We start from the raw sequence: 26,690 nt of genomic DNA, 5'->3' as shown, positions 1-26,690 counted from the left end.
TTTATTTAACTTCAAAATTCTCACTTAAACTGAAATACAGGAATCATGAACTCATTTGAAAATCTTATAATGAGCAAAAATCAAGCTGCAAGAGGAATTGAGTGGGTCAGGCAACATCGGAGAAGGGGACTAGTTAACATTTCCGGTCAAGACTGCAGTCACAACTGGCACATTATGTATGACCTCATGAACTCACTGTTGAACCATTGGGTTTTACATTCACTGCCCCACTCTGCTTACATTAGTCCAAGGCCTTAACTTTTCTCTTCACATTTATAGAATACATCTACAAAGTTACCTTCTCCTCTCCTGATTACTAATCAAATCCACTCATTTTTTCTGAGTGGATATGAAAGCCTTCCAGCCCAAACTATCTAAGTAACTCTAAGGCCTCACGAATGCATTGCAATAACTGCTGCTCGGAGGCCAGAGCAACAACTCAAAGCAGAAGTTTCTCAAGATGCAGATTTAGTTGCTCAATGATGAACGCCATTAACTCCCTTACTGCATTCACCGTGCACCATTTCCCTTACTACCCCTGCCATCCTTGTTAATATGTTTATTTTGAAGATATTTATTTAAGATATATTTTTAAGATTTTAATTCTCAATGGAAATTTGTTTTAGTAACTATCAAGTTTACCTAGTTTAAGTTTGATAACTTTATAACTTTATAACCAGGTTCAGGAACAGTTATTAAAGTAACACATGTATTTTTTCCAGCTATTGGTTTAATTATTGCCCTGGCATGAAGAGTGAAAGTTAAACATGACCTCCAGAAGTTTTCCGGTTATTCACTCTCTTCCTGTCCAACTCTGCTTATTGTATACAGATTACTAATCTGCTTTGTGAGCTTGACTAAGCTTCCTCTCACTGAACTGCTCAGGTCTACTATTGTTAGTTTGGAGCCCTTGTCATTTGATTGGCCAGGATATTAGTGCCACTTCAGTCTAAACAGAGTTCATCCCAATTGAATAACTTCCTCTTTCAAAATTTCAAAGTAAATTTATTGGCAAAGTACATATATATCACAATACACTACTTAAGATTCATTATCTCGCAGGCATTCACAGTAAACACAAAGAAAGATAGAATCAATGGAAAAACTTCACACACAGACAAGCAACCAATGTGCAAAAGACTAGAAGACTAGAAACAAACAAAATAATAATAAATAAATAATAAATATCGAGAACATGGATTGTAGAGTCCTTGAAAGTAAGTCTATAGGTTGTAGAATCTGTTCAGTGTTGAGGTGTGTGAAGTTATCTATTCTGGTTCCGGAGCCTGTTGGTTGAAGGGTAATAACTGTTCCTGAACCTGGTTATATAGGACGTAAGCTCCTGCAGCTCCTCCCTGATGGCGGCAGTGAAGAGAGAGCATGGCCTACATGCTGATGGGTGCTGCTTTCCTGCTACAGTGCTCCCTGCAGATTTGCTCGGTGGTGGGCTGGGTTGTATCCACTACTTTTTTTTTTAGGCTTTCCTTGCAAAGTCTCCTGAACTGGTGCCAATGCCCTGTGAATTGAATCTCTTCTGCACACTTTCTTTGAGCCAAGCATGTAACTGTCTCATCAATTGACCCCATAAATGTACCTCAGTTAATGATCCAGAGATTTTTACCTGAGAAGGTTCTGCATTTGTTTTAAGACCATAAAATATAGGAGCAGAATTAGGCATTTTGCCCATTGAGTCTGTTCTGCCATTTCATCACGGCAGGTCCATTGTTCCTCTCAGCCCCAACCCCCATATCTCTTCATGCCCTGACCAGTCAAGAATCTATTGTCCTCTGCCTTAAGTATATAGAAAGTCATGGTCTCCACAGCTGCCTGTGGCAAAGAAATCCAGAGATTCCCAACTCTCTGGGTAAAGAAATTTTTTCCTCATCTCCATTCTGATAGGACACCCTCTACTTTCAGGCTGTGTCTTCTGGTCTTAGACAGTCCCACCATGGGAGACATCCTCTCCACATCCACTCTATTAAAGCCTTTTACCTTTAGATCGGTTTCAACGAGGTCACTCCAGATTCATCTGTCATCCAGTGAATCCAGGCCAAGAGCCATCATACACTCTTAATATGACAAGTCCATATTACTGTTCAATTTTCTCTTGCTGTCTCGCTGATTGTTGTTATGTCCTCGCATTCTTGTTTGTCTCCTGCTCCTTTTCTGCTCTCTGCTACTCTAGATCACCACTCTTTTCTCTTGGCTGCCACCTCAAATACAATGGAAAGATATTGGCAAAAGACCAGAGGGTATACAAAAATCAACTGTTGTATGATTATGAATGTTAATCCTGATTTTATAAATGTGTTTTAACATTTGTACACCAGTTTAAAATTTTATTACACACTATAATAATCATCTTAATATAGAAAGGAATTTCAGAACCAAAGCCAATGCAATTATTGTATCAAATCTGAATGCAATGACAACGGAAAGGTGTCTGGAAGACATTTGGTGACACCTTTTGACAAGTGGATAAGGAAATGTTTTAAATAAGGGGGGAAAAAAAGAATTAAAATACTGATGCAGATGCGTTGCAGACTATTTAAACACCGACTATCATAGTGTGTATGGGCTTCTGTTCTTTTCTTCTTTATTGAAGCAGATGGATGACATCTGGTGAACAGTTGGGTTGAAAAGAACATGTCAAAATCACAATCCGTTCTGATCTTCTAAAGATTACACAAAAGTCTGTTAGGAAGGTACCATTTTAGAGTGTGATTAAGATTTCTCAGTTAGCCTTTTCAATTTCCAGTTCATTTGGAAAGAACTGGGACAGAAAAGGGGAACAAAGAAAGTGATAACTATAATAGGTTGATTTTTAGATAACATTTTTAAAAGATATATAATTCCTTTTTAGTCAGCTTTTTAAAATGTGTAACCCAGTGTGAAGTTCTCTACAAGCTTCAGCTTTGACCCTTTGTTTCTTAGTGCAATTTGTCCATGTTTCAGTGGGGTATCATCCAATTTATTCTATTGAAGAAGAAGAAAGCCCTTAACTCCGAGTGGAATCATCGGGACGCCGTCGTGACGGCTTTTTTTTAGCAGTCTTTCTTATTTTTACGAGGCCGAGTTGCTAGCTCGATGCTCAACCCAGCACGGATGGAAAGCATGCAAAGGGGGCCGGCTGGATTCGAACTCAGGAGCCTTTGCTCCAAAGTCCGGCGCTGATGCCACTACGCCACCAGCCGGCTGATTTATTCTATAGGACCATGAAATTTCAGAAGTATCGAATTGGGAACAAATGATGTGACTTGGATTCAGCATGCAGTTTCCTGGAAGCAGATAGGAAATCCTACCCTTTTTACTGGTGTGTAGTTGCAATATTGCCAAACTGAACATTGAAAATGTCAAATTAGCAATATTCAATCAAGTTCAAGTTGAATTGTTATTCAACCATTAACATGAATACAGCCAAACAAAATAGCATTCCTCTGGGGCCAAGGTACAAAACACAGAACCAACAGTCACACACAGCACACAATACATATAGCACACATAACTATGATAGCTGAAAAGCACTGGAGTGCAGTACTGATGGGAGGGGTCAGCCTCCTACCCAGAGTGAAATCCAGTTGCACACAGCCAACTCCGGCGCCTCCTTTCTCAGCGGCCACAACAGCAACCCCGAGGCACGAATGAGAGCAAACATGAGGAAATCTGCAGATGCTGGAAATTCAAACAACACACACACACACAAAATGCTGGTGGAACACAGCAGGCCAGGCAGCATCTATAGCGAGACGCACTGTCGATGTTTCAGGCCGAGACCCTTCATCAGGACTAACTGAAAGGAGAGATACTAAGAGATTTGAAAGTAGTGGGGGAAGAGGGAAATGCGAAATGATAGGAGAAGACCGGAGGGGATGGGGTGAAGCTGAGAGCTGGAAAGGTGATTGGCGAAAGTGATACAGAACTAGAGAAGGGAAAGGATCATGGGACGGGAGGCCTAGGGAGAAAGAAAGGGGGGGAAGCACCAGAGGGAGATGGAAAGAGAGAGATGGGCAGAGAGAGAGAAAAAAAAACAACTAAATATGTCAGGGATGGAGTAAGAAGGGGAGGAGGGGCATTAACGGAAGTTAGAGAAGTCAATGTTCATGCCATCAGGTTGGAGGCTACCCAGCCGGTATATAAGGTGTTGTTCCTCCAACCTGAGTGTGGCTTCATCTTGACAGTAGAGGAGGCCATGGATAGACATATCAGAATTGGAATGGGACGTGGAATCAAAATGTGTGGCCACTGGGAGATCCTGCTTTCTCTGGCGGACTGAGCGTAGGTGTTCACCGACGCAGACTGGGAGACCATTTCGCTGAACACCTACGCTCGGTGTTCAGCTCTGTATCACCTTCTCCAGCTCTGTATCACTTTCGCCAATCAACTTTCCAGCTCTTAGCTTCATCCCACTCCCTCCGGTCTTCTCCTATCATTTTGCATTTCCCCTTCCCCCCCACTACTTTCAAATCTCTTAGTATCTCTCCTTTCAGTTAGTCCTGACGAAGGGTCTCGGCCCGAAACGTCGACAGTGCTTCTCCCTATAGATGCTGCCTGGCCCGCTGTGTTCCACCAGCATTTTGTGTGGCATGAATGACAGTCTGGTCTGCACCACAACTGAGGCTTCACAGCTCCCCCGCCCATTGGTCTTGGCAACAAAAGCAGTGAATCGGACTCACAGTATTCTACATTCCCAATGTCCAACAGGGTCTTTTAATCACAACAAGAATGTCCAAGGTAATCAGCTCTGCGCAGATGATGATATATGCTCTGCTAATTCATAATAATAATTAATAATATTGAAACAGAACAGATGGCTTGCAGTTAATGAGGACTTGTGTAACAATTTTTCATTAAACATTATATGATTTATTTTAGTCTCACACTTACAGAGAATGCAAAATATTGCAGGCATACATTGGCTTTCTGGTGTATGGTGACATTTTAGTTTGCTGTCAGTTGACACTGCTGCTGATTCTCTGCTGGATCTTTTCTGAGTGTGGTTGTACTGTCAGGGCCTGGTAAACCTGTCAGGTCCAAGTATGTTTCTTAAATCTGTTGCCCATCTCAACTTGACTCCAATTTCTCATTATTAGGTGCTTCATGGTTGAGCTAATGTTAAAACAAAATACTGTTGATATTCAAAATCTGAAAGGAAAGCCTGGAGTACTGTAAATATTAAATGCAGATTGAGGTTACGGTTGGATAATTCATGATCATATAAAATGATGGGGCAGGCTTGAGTGGCCAAGTGGCCGCCTTCTCCTAATTCATATCTTTGTGTGCTAATTTTCTCCTGGAACTGCGAAGAACACTTCCGAAGCAGACAGCCTCACCAATACTCAGACAACATTTATTCTGAAAATTCTCCCAGGTCTCCAATGTTATGCTATTACAAATCTTACAGAAATTGCCAAGGAATTGGAATGCTTTGCCAGTGACCACTTTTGAGGATCTTTCTTGGTTGGAACAGTGTGAACTGATGCAGGTGAGAGGGAATAAAAGTGAAATTAACTTCTTCACATCTACCATCAGAACATTTCACCTCCTCTCTCCCACCACTCTGAATTTTGCCAGTGAACATCAGTGAAGGAACTTCACAAATCAGTGGAAGTGGATACACAGAATCCAGATATAGAACTCTTTGAAGATTGTGTCTAACTAGCACCTGAGTATTAAGCTGTAGGCATCTGATCTACTGCCTCTGCTCCAGGCTGGTTCATATAAGGACAAGCTGCAAACTGTTGGCTGATAGCAGGCTTGAAAACATGGGTATCATAATACTCTGACAACAACTTAGCATCTGTTTTCACCATTTTACCAGATAACCTCAAAGTCTGTTCAGCCAGTCAAGTGAGAGAATCTGTGGGTCATTTTTAAATGCACTACAGAAGCTTAAAAAAAATTATGATTTGTTTTAGGATACATAAATATAAATAAAGCACCACTAATTTATGCATGTATGTTTGGACCCAAATTTGAGCAAAGTGCAATTTAAAGATCTCTGAACACTATAGCACTTTTACAATTTTAAAAAGGCCATTTCTGGTTGTATGTGTGAATGTGTAGGAGGGAGAGAGGGAGAGAAACGCAGCAGTATAATTTCAATTGACGATTATTAAAATCTGGATTATAATGTGGAATGACATATTAAGTTGTACAACATTGGGAGAAAGCCATTGCTGACTGTAATTCAATCCATGTTAAGGCCATTGAGAATTATTTGCAAGTAATTTCATTGATTTAAACGTATATTTGTTAAATTATTCTCTATTTTCTGATCAATGACACTACCCTAATCAGTATTGAAAAGCAATTGCTTGCTGGTACACCACAAATAGAAAAGCATCAGGAATAAAGTACGACTGGGGTTTGCAATATGGTGAAATACGATGAGCTTTAAACCATCAGCAGCTGAGAAGAAAATAAATGCCTGAAATCTCCTTTAAAGCATGCTGTGGTATTTCAAGGATAACTGTGCAGATGAGGTCATGATTTCCCTCTAGTGTGACATCAAGACATGATCCTCAGCCTATTATGATTTATTCCTGAAGTGATGACATGGAATGGGAGGAGGTCCTGTTCCAGTGCTGACCTTGTTCAGCATTTCATCACAGAACTTTTTTCCCATCGAAGGAAATCAAAAACAAAAGGGCATTTGTGTAAGGTGAAGAAAGGAGTTTTACACAGGGAGTGGTTGTTATCTAGAGCTCACTGCCAGAGGAGATGGTGGTATCAGATATAATCACAATATTTCAGTGACATTTTGAGAGGGAATGTGGGAAAGTGCGATTAGGTCGGCATGGATGCAGGTTGGCTAAAGGGCCCATTCTTGTGTTGAGCAACTTTGTGACTTCATAAAGCAACACAGATAAGTAAGTGCATTACACAAAGCCTGCAGGAATTCAGCTGAAAGAATGCCCAACCTCACCACCACCTCACAACAGTATCAACCTCACACCACCTCACAACAGGATGGTACCTGGTAACATATTGGATTATAGTAAGTGAAGATCAGATGTGAGTATTGATTGTAATCAGATTTCTGTGATAAAGTTGAAAGTTTTCTGTATGTGTTCATAAATGAATTTAGTTGACTCTTTTTTGAAGGCTCATACCTGAAAGTTCACTACCTGCCTGAGATGAATTTTTGACAGTAGTGGATTGTGTTCTATAAAGGAAGGGGGGAAAACTGGGTGCTGCCATTTGAGAAATGGCCTTCTCCTTCTACTCGTGGTCCAAGAATGTACTTTCTTTCCAAATGATTCAATCTTCTATACTCCTTCACAGAAACAAAAATGCACAGGATATTCACAGAAATTAAAATGCAGATATCTGAGATGAAAAAGAAATGCTGGAAATATTCAGCAGGTCAGGCAACAACTGCACAAAGAAGCTGAGTTAACATTTCCGGTCAAAGTTCCTTCAACAGTCCATTTCAACTTGAAATATTAAATCTGTTTCTCCTTTCACACATGTTGCCTGACCTGCAATGCATTTTCTGCTTTTATTTGAGCAAACTTAGGAATTTAACATATTCCATTTTATATGTTAAAACTCGGACCTAGATCCAAAACACGTTAGATTCATTTGAAAAAAAAAGACAACTAATGTATTTACTTTCTTTTTAATAGAACCTAGAACATTGAAGAGTACAGCACAGAAACAGGCCCTTTGACCCACAGTGTTGTGCCAATCCAAATCAAATGGCAAATTAATCTCTTCTGCCTACATGATGTCCATATCCCTCATATTCATGTGCCTAAACATCTCCTAAAAGTCCTTAATGTATCTGCCTCTACCACCACCCAGACAGCGCATTCTAGGCACCCACCACTCTCTGTGTTTTTAAAAAAAACAACCTGTCTCTCACATCTCCTTTAAAATTACTCCCTCTTACCTTAAATACGTGCCCTCTGGTATTAGGCGTTTCTCTGAAATAAAGATACTGTCAGTTCTATCTGTGCCTCTCATAATCTTACAAACCTCTGTTAGATCAGCCTCCAGAACTCCAGAGAAAACAACCCAAGTTTGTCCAATGTCTTGTTACACCACATACCCTCTAATCCAGGCAGCATCCTAGTAAACCTCTTCAAAGCCACAAAAAGTTTCCTGTAACAGGGTGACCGGAACTGTGTGCAATACTCTAGATGCAGCCTAACTAGAGTTCTACAACATAACTTCCTGACTTTGGAACGCAGTGTCTCAACTAATAAAGGCAAGCGTGTCATATGCCGCCTTAACCACCCTATCAACCTGCGTAGCCACTTTCATGGGGAGCTATGAATTTGGATCCCAAGATCCCTCTGCTCAACTCTGTTACAGTGTACCAAGATGCAACACTTCACATTTGGCCAGGTTAAACTCCATCTGCCATTTCTCCACCCACATTTGCAACTGATCTATTTCCTGATGTGTTGTTTGCCAGTTATCTACGCTGTCCCAAAACACCACCAATTTTCATATCATCTGCAAACTTACTAATGCATCCATCTATATTTTCATCCAAGTAATTTTTATGCATCACAAACAGTAAAAGTTCCAGTACAGATCCCTGTGGAACCCCACTATTCACAGACTTACAGATAGAATAAGTCCTTTCACTCACCACTCTCTGTCTTCTATGAGCAAACCAATTTTGAATCCAATTCACCAATCCCATGCATCATAATCTTCTGGATGAGCCTCCTATGAAGCATCTATTGCTGCCCCTTCTTCAACCAAGCCGCTGTAATGGCTACAACATGTTCCATGTTCTGATCCATGCTCTGAGTGCATCACCTTTACCCATAATACTCCCAGCATTAAAATGCACAAACTTCAAACTAACCGTCCTATCATATCGATTTCATTGCAGCTGTCTGTGTCTGTGTTTATTGGCCCTGACATCCACCTTCCCCTCTATTCCTCCAGTTTCTGACCTGGTGCTTTCTGACCTATTCCCCTGCCAAACTAGTTTAAACCCTCCTGAGTATCTCTAGCCAGGATAATGGTTCACCTCCAGTTTAGGGGCAAGCCTTCCCTCTTGTATAGGGAACCTGCCCTGTGGTTCCAGTGATCCAAGACCTTGAATAGAATGATGAACTGCGGAACCAAAATCTCCCAATTCACTGAGCAATACACAAGATGCTGGAGGAACTCAGTGGGTTTCAGTGGCATCTATGAAGAGAAATAGACAGTTAATGGCTTGTGTTGAGATCATAATTTGCTCATTTTTATGAACTCTCTTAACTCTAAGTATAACAATGCCACTTTTAATTTCTCTAAATCGCTGACTGACAAAATGTGACCCCACTGTCATTAAACTCTTTTGCAGGTCATTTGGGTCTGAGTATGAAATACAACCGTACAGATGTAACCATTACAATCCAGACTGTCCCTACAAAGTACAAGGTTATGTCCCTATAATCTGTGATGCTACTTTTTGACCAAAACCCTGAATTAGCAAATCTTTTATCAAATCCCCAAGTATAATTTGAGTTCATCCCTGTAAATTCAGACATCATACATATTTAGATAAAAGAAAAACTGAATTGTAACACACTTTGGCAACAACATTGGTCAAACAAAAGACAGCATTCCATTATGTTCTAACCTTCTCATCCAGGACACGGTGATCACAGTGATACTGGGTTGAATTTAATTGGAAAGGGTTTGCTTGAGTGAGGAATTAAGATCCATAAACTCAAATACATTTGGAACTCTTTTACTTCTGGTTTTAAAGGAATTTGGAATGGTGTTAAAGGGAAGTCTGCTCAAAAAACTGGATTGATCTTGTAAATGTCATAATCTTGTTATGAATCACAGGCCTTGGGAAACTCAGCAGGGGAAAGTGCTGAATTTGTGAAATCAGTCTCTCAGCTCTCAGGCCAAGGAGTGATTAGTATAATCCAATATGCCATGTTTCATCAGCTTTTCCTGAGATTCGACTCTTCACCCACTCCCACCCTGGAGCCACAATTTTGTTTCATGGCCTAGCATCTTTTGTGCTCCTGATATATTACCAGCATTTGCTGGCTTTAGGAAGTAGTTATCTTAGTGGAGGGCCTTCCTTGCCAATTATATCCCCTGTTGGTATGAACTCCACCTAACAATATCTGTAGTTGACCTAACAAATCTGTTGTTGTCATAGAGTAAACCATATTCATAGAATAATCCTAAATCATCGACAGGCCCTTTGGCCCAACTGGTCCATGCAGTCCAAGCTGCCCCATTTGCCAGCATTTGACCCATAACCTTTCCAATGCACTGTCTAACTGTTAAAAGATGTTATGGTACCTGCCTCAGCTACTTTATCTGTGAATCCTCATTGCACACAGATACCACGCTTGGTGTAAAGGAAGTTGATGTAAAGTTCCTATTAAATCTTTCCCCTCTCTCCTTAAACCTATGCTTTCTAGTTCTTGATTCTCCAGCCCTGGGGGAGAAAGAGTTTGAATGTCTTCGTCCTATCTATACCTGTCATGATTTTATAGCATCCATAAAATTACCTTTCTCATCCTTCAAGGAATAAAGTCCAAGCCTAACCACCTTCTCCCTATCACACAGTAAAATTTTCCGTGGGGTTCGTTGACCTCAGCTCCATCTACCATCTTGAACTCTTTTCTATGCAGGGATAACAATCTGTGGTACTTTATTAGCAAAAGCAGTGTTTCTATTTTTGATAATTATATATCTTGAGAGCCTGCTGTCAACTCTCAGGCTTTCAGATCCTCACAACTTCAACATTCCTCACTGGGGCAATTGTAGCTAATCTTGTTTGTTCATACAGATGTTGCTTCCTGAACTGTTTTCCTGTGCAGTGCTGTCTGCTTAATGCATACAAGACAGCCCATATTGATTAACTGTTTCAGAATGTTTTAGCTCAAGGTTTTGACCTCTTCTATTTCAGGCAAACAGCAACATCTGACATAATCACTAGACTATTTCACCGAGAAACAATGCACAGCCTATAACCCAGAAACACCCATCATTATCAAGGTAGCAGCAGGATCTTTGCTTATGTGTAGTTTAATGTTTTCCATTCTATAGTCACCAAAGTTATTACTCACAATTTCAAAATCTGCAGGTTCTCCTCCAGATCACTCACTTTCCTGGTTTGGAAATATATCACCGCTCAGCAACGTGTGTGTATTCTCCAGAGGGAAGGCAGTGGTTCAAGAAACTAGCTCTCCACATTCTCAAGGGAAATTTGTCAAAGGCAATAAATTGTTACCCTTTCCAAATCACCCATTTTCCATAAAATGGTTAAAAATCCTCTAGTTTTCTAAATTTTACATTTCCTTTATGCCTCATTGACTATCACCCAGCGGCACTCACATCTACTGTGAAGTGCTTTGAGAGGTTGGTCATGTCTAGAATCAACTGCTGCCTAAGCACCTGGACCTGGACTCATTGCAAGTTGCCAATCATCACTGTAGGTCTACAGTAGATGCCTCTCAGTGGCTCTCCAATTGACCTGGATCAGCCGGACAATAGTAATGCCTACATCGGGCTGGTGTTTACTGACTGAAGCTCAGTGTTCAACACAATCAAAATCAACACACACAAAATGCTTGAGGATCATCTCTGGAAATAAGTAGCTAGTTGACATTTTGAGCCGAAACCCTTCCTCAGGACAGAGAAGGAAGGGGAAAGATGCCGGAGTAAAAGGTGGGGGAGAGGGAAAGGAGGCTCGCTGGAAGGTGATAGATGAAGCCAGGTGAGTGGGAAAGATCAAGGGCTGAAGAAGGAATCTGACGGGAGAGGAGAGAAGACCATTGGAGAAAGGGAAGGAGGAAGGGACTCAGGGGAAGTAATATGCAGGTGAGAAGAGGTAAGAGTGGTGAATGGGGGGGGGGAGAATAGGATTTGTTTATTAGAAGGAGAAATTGATATTCATGCCATCAGGTTGGAGGCTACCCAGACAGAATATAAGGTGTTGTTCCTCCACCCTGAGGGTGGCTTCATCTTGGCAGAAGAGGAGGTCATGGACTGACACGTCAGGACACAAATGTTTGGCCACTTTGACATTCACCTCTTATTGTAAATTATAGCTTTTACTATTTACATTTTGCACTGCACTGCCACCACAGAACAACCAATTTCACAATATATGCCAGTGATATTAAACCCGATTCTGCTGTAACCCCCTGGTTATTCCTTCTTCATAACCAAAGAATGGGTGGTGTGGTGGAGCCGTTATGTGACCACTGACGCCAGGCAGACAATCTCTGAAGAATATTGATAAGGGTTGCGATCACCTGTCTTGTAATGGCACTGGCCAGAAGAAGACAATAGCAAATCATTTCTGTAGAAAAATTTGCCAATAACAATGATCATGGACCATGATCACCTATGTCACAGACATGGCACATAATGATGATGATAACAACCAAAAGAATAAAGCTGAGATTTGAACATGTATACATGGTAATTTCAATTGTGAGAATAAACGAAAATTGTTTTTGTCTTTACAGTCAAGAAAAATAAATTTATTTTTAAGAATTTGTGGAAAGAAAGAAAATTCTTTTAAATATTAAGAACATAATAATTTAAAAATGAGCTGAAAATGCAGTGTTTTGTGTAGTGTACCATAGTATTTAAGTAGAAAATGAATTATACTTAGTACACAATTCACATAAATTGCAAATCTCTAGGTCCTCAGCTCTTAAACACAAAGGTACAGAATCCAGAGGTCTTGTGCTCTGCTCTTGAACTGCCCCTAACCTCCACAACTCGCCACAGATCCCCAGTACTAGATGCTTACCTAGTTCTACTCTTTCCTCAGCAGTTAATCATGTTCACAATCTCTGCTACCAGGAAAATTTGCTTCCAGCCCCGAAACCATAATCTACACCACTCTTCATTACCCCTACAGTTAATAGAAATAACACTCTTGTCTTAACCCTGTCCTTCAGCCTCGGGTTTTTCCCCGCTACCAGCCCTGCCCAATGGCCCGTAAGTTGTGACCTAGGTAGGAAAAGGTCTTTGTGTGAATCAAATGTGCAAAGCCATTTATATATTGAAAATAATGCTGGTGAAGGCATGTACAAAATAAGCATTGGTCCCGTGTGCATTGCCAGATTAGTATGCTTTGGAACAATTTCAAGGTCACTGCATTATAAAGCATTACTAGACCATAAAGTAATTACAAAGTAGCTCCATTAGATGGTGCCAATGTATAAAAAAATGTGTTTATTACTGAATCACTCTGAATCTTCAATTAGTAATCGCTGCAATTTTGTCCTTGCCCTCCCCACACACAAAAGAAGTTCAAGTAATTATCTTAAAATTGAGTTTATGAGATAATATCTCATATTTTAAACTGATATATGTCTGTAAGTGTTTATTAAAAAATTTGGAGTAGATGTTTAGATGGGGAAGGACCAGTAGGTGGCATATCTTTCTCCAGAGAAATTGATTTGAGTAAGAAGTACCTGTTGAAATTTCAGATGCAGAGAATCAAATTAAGTATTTAGGAGGAAAAATTGAAATGCTTATATTTGTGAAATTTGATGTTTGCCAGATTTCATCACCTTATTTAATGCTGTTCACAGTTTGGAAAGGTTCTGATACATTTTGGAAAACCATACTATTCTCCACTCACATTTCTGCATATTTGAAATTAATTTCAGGGTTTTCATTTGTATCACCCTGCCCAGGTGGCCATTCCTTTTGCTGTTTCAGTTGAATGTGGCCCCACAGAAAATGAACTGAATTTATATTTTGCCAGCTGTAGCTTCTATTCATGCATTACAGTGTCAGTTTGTAACATCAATCTTGCAAATGAATCATATGCTTTTTAGTTTGGATTTGATTGTTCCGGGACCAAAAATATCATCATAATATGTGTACGCTGCACATTCAACAAAAAGACGTTTAGAAATTCTATCTATTAATCTATCTCTGTCAGTCTACAGTTATTTTGCATTGTGCCCTAAAATGTAGTCCATTATGACCTCAAGCCTATAACTCACCTTTTAGTCTTGCATTGAGAAGAAACCACTATATAGTACCTGGTAATTGTTACTCATTTGCAAATTTAACCTAAAGAGAATGCAATCTATGATAACAGGACTATGGTAAAGCAGGAATTCCAAAGGGAAGGCATTCACATCTACCATATTATCAGGATCAAAGCAGCAGAGATAGACCACAAGCTCTACAAGATCATCAAATGTTCTCTTGCATAGCAGCAACCTCAGTGTCAAGGCTGTAATTAGTCACAGGCAGTTAAAATGGTCATGTGGAAGGAACTGTCTGCATGCCCAACACTCAACTCCCAAAACAGCCACTCTTCTCTCAGCTCTCATAGTAAACAACTTTAGGAACTTTCTTAAAGTCAGCTTCTCCCTTGCCTACAATTCCTCAAAATGGCGGACCATCCTGATGGCGCTGGGAACCTGGAGTCCTGTGTAATCTCAGTGAAAATGGTGCAAGAAGCAGACCATTCCCCACATGGTTCTTCAGCCCCATGAAGAACCAAGTGTCCTCCCTGTGGCAGAGTCAGAGATATTAGCCCCATCGTGTACCTCAGAACTCACAGAATTGAAGTGGAAGCATCTTGATCTTCAAGGACTGCTATGGAAGAGGTATATTGGGGCAATGAATTTAAGTTAGTGGATGCCCCAATATGCAAAGGTACAATGGTTCATTACTGGGTACATCTGGAAGAGGTGATGACAAGCTGGAAGAAAAACTTGTGGGCCCTACTAAGAAAATGTTGGTGGAACTCAGCAGGTCAGGCAACATCTATGGAAATGAATAAAGTTGTTATTTCGAGTCGAGACCCTTCATCGAGTTTTTCATCTATTAATTTCCATAGATGCTGCCCAACCCGCTGAGCACCGCCAGCATTCTTATTGTTTGTTTGTTTACTTATTGACATACAGCATGGAGTAGTCCTCTGGCTCTTTAAGCCGCGCCACCCAGTAACCCCCAATTTAATCCTAGCCTAGTCACAGGACAATTTACATTGACCAATTGACCTATCAACCAGTACATCTATGGACTGTGGGAGGAAACCAGAGCACATGGAGGAACCCCATAGAGTCACGGAGAGAACAGACAGACTCCTTACAGGCAGCGGCGGGAAATGAACCCGGGTTGCTGGTACTGTAAAGCGTACTAACCACTACACTACCGTGCTGCCCCATGTTGGTCTGGATTTCCAGAATCTGCAGAATCTTTTGTGTTTGTGGGTCCCACTTTTATTCCTGCAAAATAATAAATGTCAGTATCTTATTGTTGTGCTACTGATACTCATGAAGGAAAAGACAACAGAAGATCTGACAGATAACACCATACCAATAGCAACACGATTTTAATTTGGCAACCTCTGAAAGACAGACAAGTGTTCCACTAATTGCCGCCCTCCCCACACAATATACGCAGCATTACCAAGCTAGATGTGAAAGTTTCACATAAGATTGAATGACCTGCTGAACTACATTATGCTCTTTTCTTACAAGGGTTTTATTGCTGGTTCCAATCTAAACATTTCAACCAGCTGCACATTGATGCTTGTTCTGTTGTCTATTTCTAATTCAACAATTAGTAAATGGTGAATCAAATCTAAAAGGTCAAAGGAGTATTTTCCTGATTGGATACTGACATCGCAACATGTTTTCAAGCAGAAATGTAGAAAAATTGTCCATTGTTAAAATTAATTCTCTAAAAACTGAAACGTAATCAGTTTTTTAAAAAAAAATGTGCATCAAATCAGAATGAAACCAAATAAGTTGTGCCATATAAAGAGAATGTTTGTCAAAATATTGCTTAACTTTTTTTGCAGGTTTTTTTAATAATATAATTGCATCTACTTTGTGTGAAGGAACTGCTGCATCAGTAGATGGGATCATGCCATTACTCTGAAACAAAAGAAAGCTTTCATGGAAAAGTTTAATCAAGGCAGCATTGTCAGTTTTGTCAGAAGCTCCAGACAATATAATTGGGTTTTCACTTTCTGCACTGCACACGAGGCCAGAATCCCTGTCGTACCAGGCTTGCATTGGATATTCAAATCATTGAAACAATCAGTGCTTTGTCGTTAATTCCATACACCACAATGGTCAGCAATTGAAAGAATGTCAAATGAGGAATAAATTTCAGGATTTTGGGGATTTTATTGAAAATCGTTGCTAAGTTATATAGCCTCCTCTAGGATGCTTGCAAGAACAGATAGGCACAAGAACAATCTTGGCTGGATAGGGCAGGTTGTCGTTAAGGGTCATTTTTCTTGATTTGTTTCTTTAATGATACACTTTCATATACTCTTTTATTTATATCATTATGTTTATCATGTTTCCAGAGAAGAAATAAGTGTCTTTATGATTAATTTTCTGCTTAACTTGTTATCAATTTCTATTATTCGTCAGATGGCAACAGAGAAGTAAACTGGCTTTGCACACAGAAGCATAGTTACACCTGTGCTTTTACTTAATGGACAGAACAATGTTGCAATCGTAATTGACTGCAAAAGGCCCTTCAAGAGACTTCTGTGTTTTTGTCACCCTGGCAGTGTTAAACACCGTGATTTACTTCGAGTTACATTTCATAGATTCAGTTCTGTGTGTTTGTATCATTTGTGGTGAGACATGGAGCACAACTGGTACTTTAGACTCTTAACAACTTAACTTGTATCACTATATAAATAGAACAGGAACACTTTAGTTTGCTACAATTACCGTCAATATCAGAGAATGTATACAATATACAATCAGAAATCCCTGCTCTTTGCAGACTTCCACACAAGCATGAGAGTACTGCAAAGAATGAGTGACAGTAAAAACATTAGAACCCCAAAGTCGGCCCCACTCCCCCCACGCACCAGCAGCAGCATAGCATCGGCACCCACCACCCAGCAAGCGAGCAATATCAAAGCCCCCGAGAGAGAGACCATGATCTGCAATACAACAAAAACTAAGTATTCACCCAGCAATTTGGCATCCACAGGCTTTCTCCCTCCCTAATAAGGAGCAGAGAGGTGTCACACCGTGAGAGGGGAGACTAACAAAACAAAAAATAAACTCACTAATTACGTCGTTGAAGTTTGATGTGTTGCTTTTTTTCTCTGAGTTCTCCGACCATGAATCAGCAGTAAATTCTCCCCCGCCATCGAGATAAAGAGAGCGTATAGTACATGTCCAGAATACTGGACACCGCAAGTATCGTATATATCAGGAGGAAATGTTGCAGGGCATGTAGTTTGCAGAATTTGTGATGTCTGTATGACTAGTCAGTGAGAAGAAATTACCTAGCCAGCAGAGAATATGATCAAGCAAGCACCTGGCAAAGATTAACAATAAAGAATCTGGGTGTAAGAACTTCTATATTAAAAGCAAGGAAGTGTATCAGGGTGAGAATAGACAGAAGATATTATACAGATGCTGGAAATCTTGAACAACACACACAAAATGCTGGAGGAACTCATGTCAGGTGGCATCAATGGAGGGAATAAACAGTCAACCTTTCAGACCAAGACCCTTCATCAGAACTGGAAAGGAGGAGGGCAGAAGTTAAAATGATAGGGAGAGAGGAAGGAGTACAAGCTGACAGGTGATAGGTGTTACCAGGTGAGGGGGCAAATGGGTGGGTGGGAGAGGGGGGGATGAAGTAAGAAGCTGAAAGGTGATAGGTGGAAGAAGTAAAGGGCTGAAGAAGTAGGAATCTAATAGTAGAGGACAGTGGACTGCAGAAAGGAGGAGGGGCACTGGAAGCTGGGGAATTCAGCGAAGAGAACAGTGATGTCCTGAAACATCATGATATTATGAAAACAAAACATCTGAAGGTTTTTGAGGTGCATAAAAGTGGATAAATCCCCAGGGCCTGACTGAAAGGATTCTGCAAAGCACAGCTCAGACTATAAAAGATCGACTGTAAAGAAGTGAAATCAAGAGAAAAGTTGTTATTTCAACATTAGAGTACACTGCATACAACACAGAAATGATTCCTCAAGATTTGCTGTTGGGATGTCTTGACAATATTCATTTGGATTTAGTGATGGCAGAGCTTGCTCCTGTGTGCTCCAAATAAGGAAATCAGAAGAGACAACATAATCTCAGAGTTTGTGATTACAACCTTTATGAGTGTAAGTTGTCACTCGAGAACGCTGGATATGCAGACACATCCTTGATTGTACTGTACACGGTTCATTTGTTTGGATAATACTGGCATGATGATTTTAAAATAACAGTCTTCAAATGAACCAGATTAGCATTTTTGAGCTACTGACGGTGGTGGGATGAAGCTGAAAATGATATGTCACCACTTATTGATGTTAAGCTTACAGCTGCTCCAGCTAAGTGCGAGGAAACCATCTGAGAGAATATAAAAATTTTACTTATATTCAGTAGTTTGCCTTTGTATTTTATTAACTGTATGTTGTGCATGTGTGTTTTCATCGACATTAAGAGGGGAAAGGATGTAATAACCCTTTATTACATCTGGACTGTATTCAGAGATTCATCATCGAATCTGGATGAGTATGTTGCCATTGTTACTGACTTCATTAACACCTGTGTGTGCCTACGAAAACTGGCTGTACATTCCCAAACCAAAAGCCGTGGATGAACCAGGAGGTTTGTGGTCTGCTGAGGGCTAAATCTGTGGCATTTAAGTCTGATGTCCCAGGTTTGTACAAGAACACTAGGTATGACTTGCAGAGGGCTATATCGAGAATGAAGAAACAATTCTGAGCAAGGTTGGAGGTGAAATCAGATGCATGTCAACTCTGGCTGGGTTTACAGGACGTTACTTCCTACAAAGTGAAACCCAATAGCGTGAATAACAGCGATGCTTCACTACCAGATAAGCTCCACTCCTTCTATATGCGCTTTGAAAAGGAATACAACTACAGCTGTGAAGATCCCTGCTACACCTGGTGACCCTGTGGTCTCCGTCTCAGAGGCTGATGTTAGGCTGTCTTTCAGGAGGGTGAACCCTCGCTGGGCGGCAGGCATTGATGGAGTACCTGGTAAAGCTCTTAAAACTTGTGCCAACCAACTGGTGAGGGTATTCGAGGACATTTTCAACCTCTCACTGCTATGGGTGTAAGTCCCCACCTGCTTCAAAATGGCAACAATTATACAGTGCCCAAGAAGAGTAGTGTGAGCTGTCTTAATGACTATTGTCCATTAGCACTCACATCTACAGTGACGAAATGCTTTGAGAGTTTGGTCATGACTAGAGTCAACTCCTACCTCAGCAAGGACCTGGACCCACTGCAATTTGTCTATCGCCACAATAGGTCTACGGCAGACACAATCTCAATGGTTTATTGCATGGCCTTAGACCACCTGGACAACACAAACACCTACATCAGGATGCTGTTCATTGACAATAGCTCAGCATTTAACATCATCATTCCCACAATCTTGATTGACAAGCTATAGAACCTGGGTCTCTGTACCTCCCTCTGCAATTGGATCTTCAACCTCCTAACCAGAAGACCACAATCTGTGCAGATTGGTTATAATATCTCCTCCTCGCTGATGATCAACACCAGCACACCTCAGTATTTAGCCCACTGTTCTACTCTCTCTGCACCCATGACTGTATGACTAGGTGTAGCTCAAATGCCATCTATAAATTTGCTGATGATACAACCATTGTTGGCAGTATCTCAGATAGAGACAAGAGGGCCCACTGGAGTAAGATATACCAGCTAGTTGAGTGGTGTTGCAACAACCACCTTGCACTCAACGTCAGTAAGACCAAAGAGCTGATTGTGGACTTCAGGAAGGATAAGATGAGGGTACATGAATTGATCCTCATAGAGGGATCAGAAGAGGCAAGAGTGAGCAATTTCAAGTTCCTGGGTGTCAATATCTCTGAGGACCTAATCTGGACGCAACATATTGATGCAGCTATAAAGAAGGCAAGACAGCGACTGTATTTCATTAGGAGTTTCAGGAGATTTGGTTTGTTACCTAAAACACTCAAAAACTTCTACAGATGTTCTGTGCAGAGCATCTGACTGGCTGCATCACTGTCTGGTATGGGTTGGGGTGGGGGGGGGGCTACTAGGCTCAAAGGAAGCTATAGAAAGTTGTAAAATTAGTCAGCTCCATCTTGGGTATTATCCGCTGTAATGTCCAAGATATCTTCAAGGAGGCACTGTCCATTATTAAGGATTCCTATCTCCCAGGACATGCGCATTTCTCATTGTTACCATCAGGGAGGAGGTACAGAAGCCTGAAGGCATATACTCAGTGATTCAGGAAGAGCTTCTTCCCTCTGCCGTCCAATTCCTAAAAAAACATTAAATCCATGAACACTACTTCACTTCTTTCATTTACTGTAATTGATTTACTTATTTATCTTTTTGTTCTGCATTGTCATGTATTGCTGCCGCTAAGTTCACAAATTTCACGACATTTGCCAGTGATATTAAACCTGATTCTGATTCTGATTTAAGATTTAAATTCCTCAAAGAATTGTGGTTATGTTGCTTTCACTCCCCTCTAGTGGACAGATGTTAAAGGTGCAATAAAATGGATTTGAAGAAACATACATGAAGACTACTGATCTGCAAGTATTTTTACATGATATTTGCAGAAGCAAAATGTGCAGCATAAAGACAAAAATTCTGAATATTTCCCAACAGTCTTTTTTGAGCTAACGTTGCAACAGCCATCTTCTGTCTCAAGATATATAATACTTCCCATTTCAATTTCAGGTTTTTAACATTGCTACTGAAGTGCAATATTTCTCAGAATCCTTTAGTCTTTTCACCAGCAATTGCTTGCTGCTCAGTTTCATCTTGCTGCTTTCCACTGCTAATTACAGATGTGAGGTGTGCTCACTGTGAAACTATTAACTATTCAACTATTAAAGTTTTTGATGGTAATAGAAAGCTTATTTTAGAAACTGGGGAAATGTTAATGACCTGTATTTTCTAGTTAGTGACAAAGGTATGGTACCTACTCTGACCCTCTGAACAAAGGATATATAGCATAGATTTCCCCTTTCCAGATGACACTGCAATCCACTCAGTGCAGCAAGAGTCATATAATAAGTTGATCAGAGAATCAGTTTGAAGCATTTTTGCAGTCAGTAAGCCAAGAAGTAAACTCCAGTGACTTTATCTAACTTCATAAACATTTTGCAGAGAACAAAAAAATACAATGAGGATTGAGTCATGCATGTGTTTAAAATGGATGTTATAATATTAACCATTTTAAATAATAAGACTTAGGGAATAGTTTCATGAAGGATAGAACCTGTAGACATAATTTTTAAGAGAGGTTGTTCAGCAGCAATTATTAAAATTATATTCAGCAGTAACATTTAAAAACTAAATTTATAGTTCATTCAGCAAGGTATAACATTTTCCTTAATATCAGGTCAATTGACCAATTCTACAGTATGTTAAGTTGCAAGGATTGAATTATGCAGAATTTCTGATAGCAGCTTTTAGATTTGATGTTTAACATTGTAAATACAGGTGGATGGCTGCTGAATGATGAATAATGGCAATTTTTACTACAAATTTCAGACCATTGCTGCTTTCACATGGTCAAGAAAGGAGATAAGAAACGTCAGATATAGGCAGGTGGGATCAAGCGAATCCCAGCTGTATAGGAGTTGAGGGAATAGAGTGGAGCCAGGGGAGATGAGTGCTTTGTATTAAAATGGAAGAAATCATGAAAGGTAAGGAATTCAGGAAGAAGATATTAATGTCTTAGATTATATCCACGTTGTGAAAGAGGAGGTGTTAGTGGTCTTCAGGCACTTTAAGATGGAAAATACCCCCAAGACTTGACCAGGTGTATCTTAGGACATTGTGGAAAGCCAGAGAAGAAATTTCTAGGACCCTGGCTGAGCCTTTTGTATCTTCCTTAGACAGGGGAGGGGTACTCAAAGACTGGAGAGTACCTAATTTTGTGCCTTTATTTAAGAAAAGCCTTAACATTGAGCAAGGGAACTACAGGCTGGAGAGTCTGACATCATTGATGGGTAAGTTACTGCAGGTGATTCTGAGAAACAAGATCTTTCTGAATTTGGAAAAGCAAGGATTGATTAGGAATAGTTCTGCATTTATATGTAGGAAATTGCATCTGGCAAATTTGAGTTTTTTGAAGAGGTGATGAAGAAGATTGATGAGGAGTGGGTGATAAACATCCACATACACTTTAGTAAAGTCATTGACAAGGTCTTGCATGGTCAGCTGATCTAGAATATTAGATATATTAGATCACATTAGATTCAGGGTGAGCTATCTGACAAGATACAGAATTCCCTTGGTGGAAGGAGGCAGAGAGTGTTAATGGGGAGGGGTGTTCGGATTGAAGGACCTTGACCAATGGTGTGGCACAGGAGTCAGTGCTGGATCCACTGTTATATATTAATGATTTTGAAGAGAATGTTGGTGATGTCTTCAGTAAGTTTACAGTTTAAGATATTATCTAAGATTACGACAGCATCTAGATCAAATGGAAAAGTGGTAAAGGCAAGGTGGACAGAATATAACTCAGACAAGTGTAAAGTGATGCATTTTGGAAGGTTAAACTAGGCACGACATATATGCCAGGACTCTTATGACCCATACGGAACCCTTGGAAGTGTGCAGAAGAAAGGGATCTAGTGGTACAAGTGCTTGTTAGAAAGCGATGATACAGAGTGATGTGGAAGATGTATGACATTCTTGCCTTCATCATATTGCCTGTCCTGTTGTACATATTATTTATTACAAATTACTATAAATTGAGCATTGCACATTTAGACGGAGACGTAATGCAAAGATTTTTACTCCTCATGTATGTGAAGGATGTAAGAAATAAAGTCAATTCAATTCAATGAAGTATTGAGTACAAGAGTTGGAATATCATGCAAGACATTGTTGAGGCTGTACTTGAGGTATTATGTGCAGTTCAAGAAAGATGTGATTAAGCTACAGAGGATGTAGATGTAGACCAGGTCTGATGGGATTGGATTGGAAGGAAAGATTGGATAGCCTGGGACAGTTTTCTCTGGAGCTAACGAGGCCAAGGATTGATAGAGGTTCATGAGGGGCATAGACAAGACTCTACAACTCATGTTTTCAGTATTTATTTACTTAGTTATTATTTTATTATTACTATTATATGTATTTGCACAGCAGTTTGTCCTCTTTTGCAAATTGGTTGTTTGTCAGTCTTTCTTTATATGTAGGTTTTTAAAAATTGACTATTGTATTTCTTTGTTTTACTGTGAATGCCTGCAAGGAAATGAATCTCTGGGTAGTATATGGTGACATAGCATGTACTTCAATAATAAATTTTGAATGGTTGCTAACAGAAGAGATTCTGCAGATGCTTGAAATCCAAGCAATACACACAAAATGCTGGCAGAACTCTGTGGAGATAACTATACAATCAATGTTTTCATGACAAGACCCTTTATCAGGACTGGTAAGGAAGGGGGAAGAAGCTAGAATAAGAAGGTGGGGGGAGGGGGGGAGTAGGACAATCTGAAAGGTGATAGGTGAAGCCAGGTGGGTGGGGAAGGAAGTAAGAAACCGGGAAGTGATAAGTGAAAAGGAAAAGGACTGGATAAGAGGTAAGAGGCCAGAGTGGAGAAATTAAGAAGAGGGAAGGGGGATGGTAATTTTTTTTTAGCAGAAGTTGAAGAAATCAATGTTCGTGCCATCAGGTTGGATGCTACCTAGACAGATTATGAAGTGTTGCTCCTCCAGCCTGAGAGTGACCTTATTTTGGTAGAAGAGGAGACCATGGATTGGCATGTTGGAACATGAATCGGGATAGGAATTGGTGGGTCACAGGGAAATTCCACTTTTTGTGGATGGAGCTGAGGTGCTTGACAAAGTGGTCCCCAAATCTACAATGCTCACTGACTTTCTCCCAGAGTAAGGGAGTCTATAAATACGGGGCAAAGGTTTACGGAGAGAGGGGAAAGACTTAATGAAGATATGCAGGCAAATGGGGTGAGCTGAGCTAGACACCTTGGTCAGCATAGAAGTGTTGAGCTGAAAAGCCTGTTTCCATGCTGTATAATTCTAAGACTATGTCATAGACTATGTCTATGTCTATGTAAGACTATGTTGCTAGTTGTTTTCTCTCAAACTTATTTTTATACGTTTTATTAACTGAAGTGCTGGTTAAGAAGCTAACTTTGCAATCACTCTTTAAATAAAAATATTCTTTCAAATTATTCCAAAATCACTCATTAAAATTTCTCGAACTTTTGCAATGTTATTCATTCATTGTTATATTCAGGAAGGTGATCCCTGCTGAGAAGTGCTTTCAAAATGTTCAGCGCTGCAGTCAACGTGAGTCCCATATGCTCAGTAGGGCAACAAAATTAAATGGTGCATAAATGACTTGGTGCAGAATCATAACAACATTTAGCTCAATCATTGAAAGTAAGGGAAGTATAACTAAGATCAAGTTTTCTTGTTTATTTGTGCATCTATGCCCTTGAGGTTGCCTGTCGTCTCTATTTGCACATCTCGGTTCATCATAGCAACTTACTTCTTAGTTTGTATAAAACATCTGATTCTTGCGTTAATCCACATACGCTACTGATATTCAGCAAATATCAGTTCAATGCAGTTTCGTTGGGTGTAATGTCAAAAATAGAGTACAAAGCAGACAGATATATATTACTATGCTGTTAGGCATGTCATAAGTAAATGTAAATATAGCCAGTTGAAGGTTACACCCAAACATTAAAAACTAGTTTTGTTTATCTTCGTATAATTATTGTAAATAGTTACCATTTAAACATCATACAGGCAACTAGAGGCCATTAGCAGCTATTTTTTGATACTTTTTCCCACTGTGGATGCCAGGATAAAGTTTCTGTAAATGGCATTTCCATGCTTTTTCATTAAAGAGGAAGACGTGTATAATGAAACACTGGAACATTAGTCCCTTTAGTCCAAGACAGACATGTCATATTACCAGCATTTAAATCAAGCTGTCTGGAACATCCTGAGGCTATGGTTGTGTGGTGGCATTCTAAAGCAGGGGTTTAATAACAGATGTTGATTCTTCAAAGAACCTCTCCATTTGGAAAACTAGAACTACATCATCAAAGATTTCCATAAATACCATTCAATTCTGGCATAATTGGAGCTTAATCTTAATGCACTTTATGTTCCCTTGCAGAACCTTGTATGATAGAACCTTATGTTGATGCCACTTTTCACCTCCTGCAGATCACAGGTGTCGTCCTATTGGCTGTTGGAGTATGGGGTAAACTCACGTTGGGGACTTACATCTCTCTTGTTGCTGAAAATTCCACCAATGCCCCATATGTACTCATTGGGACTGGCACCACCATTGTCGTTTTTGGCCTGTTTGGTTGCTTTGCAACATGTCGTGGAAGTCCATGGATGCTGAAACTGGTGAGTGGCACATAAAGAGCTTCATTGCATTAAAAGCTGATCCCACGTGCTTATGAAAACAAATAGAATAGATCCTTAATAGAATTGTATTTCTCAAGTGATGGTTTAACTGGTTAATTTGTTAATTTAAGATTTGAAACAAGCATTTTGTCTGATACGAAATTCTGCCAAAAGTGGTGAAATAATCTTACTGCAAACTTGATATGAAGACTGAAACTCTATGTGTTTGTTCTCTGCTCTTCAGTTTCTCACTCAATGCATTGTACAGTAGTAAATTCCATCAGATTATCCTATTCATACTTAAACATTCTCAGTCATACTTAACCTACAGACAGGACAGAAATGAAGAGGACAGCTCATGTTCAGGATTATCAGCCTTACAATGTACAAACTACTCATTCCAAGGATATCAACCAATCTGTACTAAAGTATAAAGCAGTGAACATAAAGGAAGGTATCCTTTTCCATAAATTGCAGTAATTTAAGTATTTTAAATTGAGTAAGAACAAAAATGATTCTTCTTTTCCTCCTTTTTGTCTGCAAGTGACAGGTAGATTCATACAACATAGTAAACAGACCCCTAACTTACAAAGTCCATGCCAGTCTGTCAACCAACTAGTTAAACTAGTCCCTTATAACGTCCCTTAAATGGGACAAAGCAGCGGTACCCAGGAAAATCTAGGCAGGCACAGGGTGAATGTGCAAACCACACAGATTGCACAGGGAACAGAACTGAACCCAGGTCATTAGAGCTCTGAGATAGCAACTCTACTAACTGTGGTACTTCGTTGTCCCAGGGGAAGGTGATGAGTAAACAAGCATTCAAATGATAAACATCTCATTTCTACATATTAATTGATTATTATCAATTATAATCAGATATAAATACAGTACTATGCCAAAGTCTTAGGCACATGTAAAAAAATCTGTAAAGCAAAGATGCTTTCAAAAATAATAAATTGAAAGGTTTCTAAATATCAAAAAATTACTATTAAGAGCAGTAAACAGTAAAAAAAAATCAATAATTGACGTGACCACCCTTTGCCTGTAAGAGTGCATCAGTTCTCTTCGGTATACAGTTTTATAAGAAAGTTATAAACTTATCGTGAAACTTATCCAGTTATACCCTAGAATGGCAAGTGCTGTGGTATATATTGGATGTGGAAACCATAGAAAGGGTGCAGAGGAGATTTACAAGGATGTTGCCTGGATTGGGGAGCATGCTTTATGAGAACAGGTTGAGTAAACTCAGCCTTTTCTCCTTGGAGCAACGGAGGATGAGAGGTGACCTGACAGAGGTGTACAAGATATTGAGAGGCATTGATCGTGTGGATAGTCAGACGCTTTTCCCCAGGGCTGAAATGGA

The 26,690-nt window shown here is 39.9% G+C and overlaps 1 protein-coding gene across 1 annotated transcript in view; it reads left to right on the top strand.

Moving 5' to 3' along the window:
• Positions 1 to 26,690, top strand: part of tspan7 (tetraspanin 7) — a 105,617-nt gene that overhangs the window by 66,237 nt on the left and 12,690 nt on the right. The window contains exon 2 of the mRNA XM_073045559.1: positions 25,136 to 25,324. Coding sequence (XP_072901660.1) covers positions 25,136 to 25,324 — 189 coding nt within the window. The remainder of the gene's footprint in view (positions 1 to 25,135; positions 25,325 to 26,690) is intronic.

Source organism: Hemitrygon akajei, chromosome 5 (assembly GCF_048418815.1).
Source record: "Hemitrygon akajei chromosome 5, sHemAka1.3, whole genome shotgun sequence".
Lineage (NCBI taxonomy): Eukaryota > Metazoa > Chordata > Chondrichthyes > Myliobatiformes > Dasyatidae > Hemitrygon > Hemitrygon akajei.
The sequence above is the reverse complement of the archived record's forward strand: the minus strand, read 5'-3'. Positions and strand labels throughout refer to the sequence as shown.